At 32.8% G+C, this 9,613-nt stretch overlaps 1 protein-coding gene and 1 long non-coding RNA gene across 4 annotated transcripts; both read right to left on the bottom strand.

The window, feature by feature from the left end:
- Positions 1-2,081: 2,081 nt before the first annotated feature.
- Positions 2,082-4,120, bottom strand: IQD19 (IQ-domain 19). 3 transcript variants are annotated; one of them, NM_001340965.1, is made up of 4 exons: positions 3,494-4,120; positions 3,162-3,380; positions 2,508-3,068; positions 2,082-2,422 (listed from the first exon to the last, which is right to left on the bottom strand). In NM_001340965.1, exons 1-4 carry the CDS (start codon positions 4,025-4,027, stop codon positions 2,396-2,398), a joined length of 1,341 nt encoding a protein of 446 aa, NP_001328646.1. In that variant the 5' UTR covers positions 4,028-4,120; the 3' UTR covers positions 2,082-2,395. The 3 variants fall into 3 exon arrangements, with proteins under 3 accessions (NP_001328646.1, NP_001328647.1, NP_193211.2); NM_117560.3 differs by having other exon boundaries at positions 2,112-2,422; positions 3,494-3,999; NM_001340966.1 differs by having other exon boundaries at positions 2,084-3,068; positions 3,494-4,109.
- Positions 4,121-5,910: 1,790 nt separating this feature from the next.
- AT4G06280 lies at positions 5,911-6,219 on the bottom strand. The gene has a single exon (NR_141990.1). It is a non-coding gene; the product is annotated as an other RNA (long non-coding RNA).
- Positions 6,220-9,613: the final 3,394 nt, after the last annotated feature.

The following is a 9,613-nucleotide window of genomic DNA, read 5'->3' as shown; positions in this document are numbered from 1 at the left end:
TATTTTAGCATTTTACATGTATTTAGTAGTTTAAGCTTCTCTCATATATTATATATAGTGTGTGTATCACACCATCTCATTTATTAGTCTGAAGTTAGCAATAAGTTGGGCATGTTATGTTTTAAGAAATGTTAGGCATGCATGTATTCAATTGTTGTTCTATATACAAACTTATCACCTGTAACTACTTTTTCAAGAAAATAAATATTTACACTTCTCACTTTATAAAAAGGGACATGTTGAACAACATTATTGCCCGTGTAATCATGCATATTAGCTTTTTGTGTTCTTAATTAATCATATGTATTAACAAAGGAGTAAGCAAATATTGTTTAATGTCTCTTCTTAACTAATAAAAAAAATTGTTGCAAAGTGAAAGATCTCACTGATATTCAATACTATGTCTGAACGATTATAGCCGTTGACAAATGAACTATTAACGGGAGGATCGGTGAGATAGATATTGTTTTGGCCCTGGATAAGATGTGATCATCGATATTAATGATGTTTAGTGAAATTATTAAAGATTTCAGCAATAGAAAATTAGGGGTTTCAAGAGGACGATTGATCTTTTCCGGAAGATGACTGCATTTTAAAAAAAAAAAACAAATTTTAATCACAAAATTTAGTAAGAGATATTGCCTCCAATGTAAAGTCGCCTATTTAAATAACAATTTTTTTTTAATTACAAAAATCGTCAAAATTGAAATATCAATATTGAAAATAGATAGTTTAAAAAGATATTTAAACTAAAACAAATGCCTACAAACACAGTTAAATGTATAAAAAGTTATAATTCAAATTGTTATATCATTTGATTACATGTATTAGTGAGGATAAAGTGCTTGTCAAATTACAATCTTAGAGTCTCAAAAACCGCAAGATGTTCAAATATTTTTCTTTTTGTTTTGCACGCAAGCCACATTTCCACCAACAAACATCAATAAGTGTACGTTCAAGATCTAAAAAATGGATAATGATCAAGAAGAGGGGTCATCAAGATCTCCACAGAAAAAAATGTGAGTAGAAGAGACATAAAAAAAGGTGGGATGTCACAAAAAGAGTTATATGTGAGAACAAGTTTATAACCTGTCTTGTTTTGGTCACTAATGAAGCTAACAATAGAAACTCAATTAATCTGTAAAGTCCTCATCAAAAGCCAAAAATGATAAAAGATTTTTTTTCTTTGTAAAATTTGATTCCATCGTGTGATAATATAATGGTAATTACCAAGCAATACATGTTTCTCAGAAGATTTGTGTTTGTGTATTTTATTATATTCATGGACAAATGTAGCCAATTTGGACGTATATGTAAGATAAAGTGTAGGGTCTTCATATCATATTCATTTTGCCATATAGTAAGTGAATTGTCAATGTTAGGTATGGAGAAATGTCGTTGTTATAAGGGTGGCATTATTGTGTCCTTCTCATCCCGGTGAATATTATAACAACACTGAACTATAATTTGACAAAAATGTACAATTGTGAGGATGGTATAATCAATCCATGTTTAAAACAATGTGTATCATAGCATTAGGTGAAATAAATCGATATGGTTGCATTATTAACTTTTCGGTATGAAATATGGTTACATTATTTACGAAGGTGATGCTTACCAATGGTGTAAGATATCATTCAATTACTTCTAATCCAAAAATTAAGGCGAGTAGAGTCCCCAATAACAAACGTGTGTTTCATATACGCAACGCGAATGTCACTCTTCTGCGTTTGTATGGATACAAGAAAAAGAAAAGAAAACAAGAAGCAGGGGAGAAGTTATATTATTGAGCTGAAGAAACTTTTCATACCGTAACTTAAAAAAAATAAAAAAAGAATTACGTGGGCTTTATGATATGAACAGTTTATGGGCCTATCACGCTTATTGGGCTATACCCACTGGAACTGTCCAACTTTAACTTCATTAATGAGTGTTCGTTTCGGTCTGACCATACCAAACCAGAGCTGTACCGAATTTTTGTCTTCAAAACCAAATTAAAATTTGATTAGAGTCATTCCAAGGTACTTTGATAACTAGTTTATTTTGTAATATAATCGCCAAGTAAATTTCAATTTTTTTTCCTGTCCTGTTTGATTGTAATTCAGTTTGCTGATGACTAATGTAATCGAATCAATATACAAATTATGGATTTTGAACATAGTAACATCCATGAATTTGACAAATACTGTTAACGTTAATTCGAATGATAATTAAAAAGGAAAAATCAAAATTTAAGACGAGATGAGTCACTTCTACAGTCTACTACATTTTTTGCTTTACATATAGAGATTGTTAAATCTCCATCATCATAAAAAAAACTCCTATAAACCTGTCCTCTTCGTTTTTTAGGCTTGCCTATTTTTCCAGCAATCTCTCAAATTCTAAAGCACAGTGTTCAGTACATGTTGTTGTTTCCCTGAACCTGCAATAATACAAAGTCAAGAAATATAAGTGCTAATCTCAAAATTCATATTTTCTTGTGAAACAAGTAATCTTTCCGGACTCACATCAACATGTCTACCGTAGTTGGTATTAGTCATAACGGTACTTGTAGATCCGCATTCGCTCTCCATAAGCGAAATATTAGATCTATCGAGCTTTATCGCCATCCACGGATAGTACTGATGATGATGATGTTGTTGACTTTCCTTGGCTGTGTTTGACCCTAGTTGAGATGAAGATCTCTGCATCCTTACAGCTCTCGGGACACCGTTATTCCTCGGTGCTTCCATCGAAGATCTTCTCCTCCCACTCATCTGCTTCTCATAGATCTCAGGAGGTCTCTGCTTCGGCGCACTTTGAGACCGAGCCTTGGCTTTAGAAGACTGAGTATTAGCCATGTAATTAGGGAAGAGAGGGTAATCATAAGAAGACAAAGTATCTCCATTGTAATACTCTTTGAATCTGCTGAAACATTGTGGACTACTTTGAGCTGTGTTGAATGAGTTACAATCCTCGAAATGGCTACTATACGCGCGAGGACTCATCTCGGTTAAAGCCGAAGGAGCCGGAGAGTACATTTTCGATTGAATGTCCATTTCCACAATCTTGATGTTTTCTTCATTCTCCTGCCAAAAAACAGAGGATTTTAAAAGTTAGGTCAAATTGAGGAGTCATTGTCAAGTTTGGATTTTGAGATATGGGTTTTGTAGATCCATTACGTGGTAAAAGTTATTGATCCTGGTTTTGTGAATCGATGTTCTTGGATTTGTTGAATCTCCTCCGATCATACGAATCCTCTGTTCTCGAGCTTTGGCTTGAAGTGTTATTAATGCTTGCATACATCTAAGTGTAGCTGTTGCTTGTTTCCTTACTAAATGACCTCTCACTAGTGCTTGTAATTTCACTAACCCTTTTAATGCTCTTAATGCTTTCCTCGCCTACCACAAAATTTATAAAATTTTGATTTCTTTTGTTAGACTAATTGAAGCAAAAAAATAGAAAAAATAGAAAAAAAATGGATTCGTTACTTGGAATTTTTGTAAACATTTACCAAATGAGAACGATAGCACGCTTGAATCTTTATTGCTGCAAATTCTTCAATCTCTTCAGCTGAAACGTTCTTGATTTGTTCATCTTCATTGTCCACGATTTCGACCACAAATGGTTGTTGTAGCGGTGGAGGTGGAGGTGGTGGTGGCGGCGGTGGTGGTGAATCTTTCAGTGTAATAGCACAAGCTGGTGGCGGTGGTCCAGTTGCTGAAGAACGTCGAAAACTCCATCGACGTTTCTCCTTAGGAGTGCCTGGAATGGAAGAAGTGAATACACACTCGCTTTGAATGATATGTTCCTTTGTTCTCTCTTTCTTTCCGGTTAAGAGACTTCGAAACCATTTGCTAGTTTTCCCCATTATTATCTTCTGTAAACTCAAACCACCATTGTGTAATGTCAGAGAAGAAGAGATTGTTATATGTGTGTGTGTGTGTGTTTGGTTTCGAGATGTTATAATGGGACAGACATTTTCTTGTTTAAGACATTGTACTCCAAACTCTTTAACTGCTTCTCTTTTTGGACAGCCTAACACCATAAGTTCTTTAACTACCCATCACTCAATAACATTTAATTTTTTTTTTCTCTTTTTTTGTACCCCCTTTTTGGTTGAGTTTTAGTGGAATTATGTTGGAATGTTTAAACTCTAGTAAACTATATATGTAATATAAAAACACATAACCATTATACATAAATCAATGAAAATTTAGTAGGTTAATTACCATTCATTAATTATGAAGATATATACTTTTTTATATTTTTTGCAAGTTTAGTGAAATATGATTTGGAGGATGACTTAATAATTTGGGAGAAGAAGAAGCAGAACGGAAGCTCCATAGCCACGATTTATCCACTCGAAGGCCAACTACACACAATCTCAATAATTATGATTAGCTCAGATTAGATTCCTTGCCTTATTCGTTGGATATCACAAAGTACTAGAATACCCTCTTATGCAACTCATACATATCCTTCGAGTTTACTCAATAAAAGATAAGTAGACTAATTAAACAATTGAGTTAATATTGTTATCGATATTGTAGAGTTTGAACTTGCATTTAAATGTAGCTCCGAATCCTACTCCTAATTAATCACATAAACTTTTGTGTGTGTGTGTGTGTGTGTGTGATTGATATCTAAATACGATAGTTACGTTGGTTGATAATTGAGATAGATGGAATTAACTTTCTATTCAACACTTAATATATGTAGGACGGCGTATGTGATGAACCTAGCTAAGATAGCTACGTAACATAATGAGATATTGATACATCACTGCTCATCCAAAAGAAATAGACACCTAGAGTTTTGGACTTGGACATGGACTTAGAAAGGGGTGAATAAGTCATTAGATAGTGAGATTTGTGATGGGTGAGCCATGTGAAAAAAGGGTATAAGAACATGCAGAATCCGTGTGACATAATTTATCATTAACTTCTAGTATTTTATGATGAGAGACGTTCTGCGTTCATGGATTTTAGCATGAGAATGAGACACATATTACCATTACCATATAATAGATTATATCTTATGTCAACATTTGGAATAATAAAAACACGTTGGCTTTATTGGCCCACGCTGAAATGTATGAGAAAATGATGTTAGTAGTTTAGTTTGTGGTCAGTCGAATGAGACTATTCAAGAGATATCTATACATCACATTTTATCCCTATATATAATCCAACACTATTAGATAAAATGAGTAATCAGAGCTGGTTAACAGAAGAAAATTGAGCTAGTTTTGAATTGCCTGCATGTGAATCAGGCATTAGTCATTTGTGGGCGTATAAATTCGATGGATATATAAGTACTATATAACCTTTCATGTTTTTTCTTCTTTTGTGCAGAAATAGAAATCTTATAGGGATTGTTTTTCAGTAAGTGACGCTTGCTAATAAAATTGGTATACTTATCTTTTATGTCTTCACAGCATTAAAGATTAATTCCAAAGTATTTATTTTCTTGGTCGGAGGACCCCCTCAAAATGTAGGACACGTTTTGATAGTAATTAGACCCTATACCACAATATTTCTTGCTTATTTGTTTCCCATAGATCCATAAATGATAATTAGATATGATGCATATATGATAGGTCTAAATTCAATTGTTTAGCTTGAGAAGATGGATGCTGCTTCTAGACAATTTGGGTTTAATAGACAGTTGTTGAAACTTGAGATCGACAAATTTTCTTAAATGTGCTTATTATTATATAGGAAATTTAGGTACCACAATAAATAAGAGTTAGTTGAAATTAAGTTTAAAACAATCAGAAATGGTCCGTATGTAATGAATTAGGTTTTTGTGGTGAATTAGTTCAACCAATGCAATGTCTCACTCAAATCTCGTAAAAAATGATATCTTAAACAAACAAAAAATGAATTAAATAGTTATATTAGTATCAGGGATTAGTATACAAAAACTCCAAATGGAAGAAGCGGATCAGACAGTGTGGATCTAATGAAATGCATGCATCGTACAATGTCAATATTTGATGATTCTGATTACAATATCAAGTTATCAACTTAAATATGATAAGAATGTCTTGAGATGCTAAATAACTAGTATATATATAAATCAAATTGCACCCAAAAAAAACATTGATATAATTAAGTTGTTGAATCTGGAAGCCAATCATCAGAGAAGATTATTGCTGCCTCTCGCTCTGTCATTGACGATTAACTAGTGGTTAGTGCATGAATTGGAACTTTGTTCCAACTATATATGCATGAGGATTTGTCATCATCACTCCTTAATTATCGTGCATTAATAGTTAACTAAAAAATTCCTACATAAGACTAATATATTGATATTAATATATGAATAGTAGCATGATAATACATGTCGGTGTCTGTGCATGAAGCTGGCAATCACATGGCATGTTACTACAATACGTTGACTAGCGTCCTCAATTATGGTTTCATCGATCTATCCAAACCATTACTTTGATGTTTGTTGCCATTACTTTTCTTGTTTATTCCCGGCGGCCGGCAACAAATACGGCGCCGTTTGCCGATCCATTTTCATTCTGATTTCTAATCTTTGGAATAAGAGTCTATTCCTTTCGATCTCAATATATTTTATTCTATTTGATATATTCTTTTGGTCAAGATTTGCCGATATAGACTTAACGTATGATATGACTCTTTCTTGAGGAAGTAAACTAGAGGTGGAGTTGCTAGAGAATACGACAATGGACTAATCAAATAATGATATTTCACTCGCACCGTTTAATTGGTCGAAAACAATAAAAGTTCTTTGTTTTTCTATAAAAGATGATTTTGATGATTTTTCTTCTTCTTGTGCTTTAGTAATTAGTGCATTATTGGTCATGACTTTTTTTTCTTACTTCAATTTAACTCTTATCTATTTTGCAACTGAGTAAAGTTATAAAGCTATAATTACATATTTTATGATTTTTTTTTATCGTAGTACAAAAAAGAAGAAGAAATAGAAGAAAAATGTAAGGGTTTTTAGTTAAACAAGTTGACATTAGTTTCGGTCAGATATATTAGACATATACTCCATTAATAATTTTAAAACTAAAAAAAAACATAAGTAAATATACTCGTATGTGGATACAGAAACATAGGTACGAATGAAACCATATTTCCATTTACGTGTTAGTATCGAGACATATGCATGGACCACATAACCACTTAATTCCTACGTATTAAATGTTTACTAAAGTGGATGAGCTGTCAAAATTATAGAGTTACCATGGTTTATAAATGAAATCTGTTAACATATCGAAACACGAAACTCTCGGTTCTCGGATCATGTCGCCACTTTCTGCTTACAAAATTTAGCTTCTTCTACTTCTATTTCTGGTTCTTTTTGCCAATCCAATATTGAAATTTGTCTCAATGTTTCAACATTATTTGATTGACTGACGTAGACACTATTTTCGAATCTTTTATTTCTGCTGCATTTAGATCTTTTGCATGTCTTCTGAGTTCTGGCGGCTAAAATAACTGGACGTGATCAGTGTTATAAGTAGTGTATATTAGTTTATTAATTGCGAAGTAAGCGTTAAGGAATGAAGCCCAATGCCCTAATAGATATAAGGCCCATTACCAAAGTCAGCAAAACCAATCTGTGATGTATGAGTAGGACTGAACACGAACTACAAAATGAAATCGAGAATATATTTGTTTGGTTAGAAACCACTGAAATTGATATGTATATGCCCAATGTTTGGATTTTATATGCGATGAATGGGTAGACGACACAAATAATTGATTGTATGCGGAAATATAGCAAGGTCGTTTGAGTTTTGTTTTTGTCCCTTTTAGATATTAAACTAGATATGTATATGTCAATCTTTTATTTAACTAGATTTACTTAGATACAGTCTTGTCGTAATATAGGAAACTCATTGTATATAAATACTTCTCTTTGCTACTCAATACCATCAAGCTATTACGACATATTTCATTTGGGGATCTCCAATCATATTGGTGTTCTTATTGCGTTTTCGGGTTTTAATTGGAAAGCTTAGGGGAAGTCTTTTGAGTTTGTACTTCAATTTTAATGCTTAAGGTTGAATTTGTGCCGTGATTTTAATCCTCTTTTATAAAATAGAAACACTGGTAACAGAAACAATGGGAATAGGAATTTATGGGAGTTGAATCCTTTGGATGATGACATCTATTTGTGGAAGTCGGACCATCATCCCCCGTGAACCGTGATAGACTTAGGATCGAGGGACATTTTATCTCTCCCTCTTGTGTTCGTTGCAACGGTTCTAATGAGTTAAGAGAGTACTTGTTTTTTATTACCTGTTATGTTGTTTGAACTTTTTTTTTTTTGAATAACAGGAAGTTCTGGACCGAAACTCATAATCTCCCAGACCCGAAACTACAGCCAGTAATATTAGTTTCGTCCTAAGCGTCACTCGAACCAGCAATCTCTAAACTTTGTCTAGGATCTTTACCAATTGAGCTAACGACACTTGGTTACCCCCAAACCATTTTATGGCTTGTTTTCACTGGGTCTACTCGGCTACTAGGGATCCAAATCTTGATTTGATCATAATAATTGTGTTTCAGGCAGCGGTCTATCTCCTTTGGAAGAAATGTAACTCTCGTATCTGCACTACGAATTTCAAGACCCCACGTCAATCATCAAAGACATCAAGTCGTTAATGTGGGCGCGTCTTGATCATCTTGCTAAAAAGCAACGTATCGCTCCTCCATGGTTTTCTCTACTCTCCGCTTGGTTAATTTTCTTAGATTAAGGGGTCTCTTCTCCTTTTGTGTCCGGACTTCTTGAGCGTTTAAGATTTTTTTATAGTTTTGGTTTTTTTTTTTTGTTGTTGTTTGGCATATGCGTTTTTTTGGGGTATATGTGCCTCTTTCAGTTTGCTTGACCTTGTATTTGTTTCTCTTTAATAAAAAATAAAAAATAAAATAGAAACACTGTTTTGCTTTAGAATGGCGACTGCTCAACGTGAGAGTTCTGAAGTCGTGATCTTTATTACATAAGCGTGTTCGATGGGCCGGTGACTTGACTTTTTGCCATTCTATCGGATAAAATAGAAGGCATACCGTGTCCTATAAACTAGATGAGCATGTTTGACATAAATACTTTTAAACTATAAATGCAACTTCTTAGAATTTTTTTTAGGTATGGAATTCAACAGAACTTTTTAAACACTTATTACTTTCTACTTTTTAAGTATCACATGGCTACAATGAAGTAAAAACATATTATGTTAAAAATAGAATTATATGTCTATGACTAATTAATCTATTAATCTGATTTAGTATAGAGTTTTAAGATTTTTTATTCCTAGAATTCTAGTATAAAGGATTTCTCTATTTTCTTATGTAGAATTGTTTCATATAAATTATTTAGAATCTGATTAATAGTAATCATAGTATGAATTTTCAATTCAATAACCCTGTTTATTTGAGAAAACTTTATATCAGTGGCATTTTTAGAACAAAAAGAAACAGGTTTGAATTATTAATTTCAACACTAATTTATTGATCATAATTTATTAGCTTTCTGCCGTTTTTTTTGTCAGATTCATCCATAAAACTTGTTTTGTTCGTAATAAACACAATAATTATATTATATATGATAGAACTTAATATCAATGTCAATATTGTGCAAGTGCAAC

This window comes from Arabidopsis thaliana, chromosome 4 (genome assembly GCF_000001735.4).
Source record: "Arabidopsis thaliana chromosome 4, partial sequence".
NCBI classification, from domain to species: Eukaryota; Viridiplantae; Streptophyta; class Magnoliopsida; order Brassicales; family Brassicaceae; genus Arabidopsis; species Arabidopsis thaliana.
The sequence above is the reverse complement of the archived record's forward strand: the minus strand, read 5'-3'. Positions and strand labels throughout refer to the sequence as shown.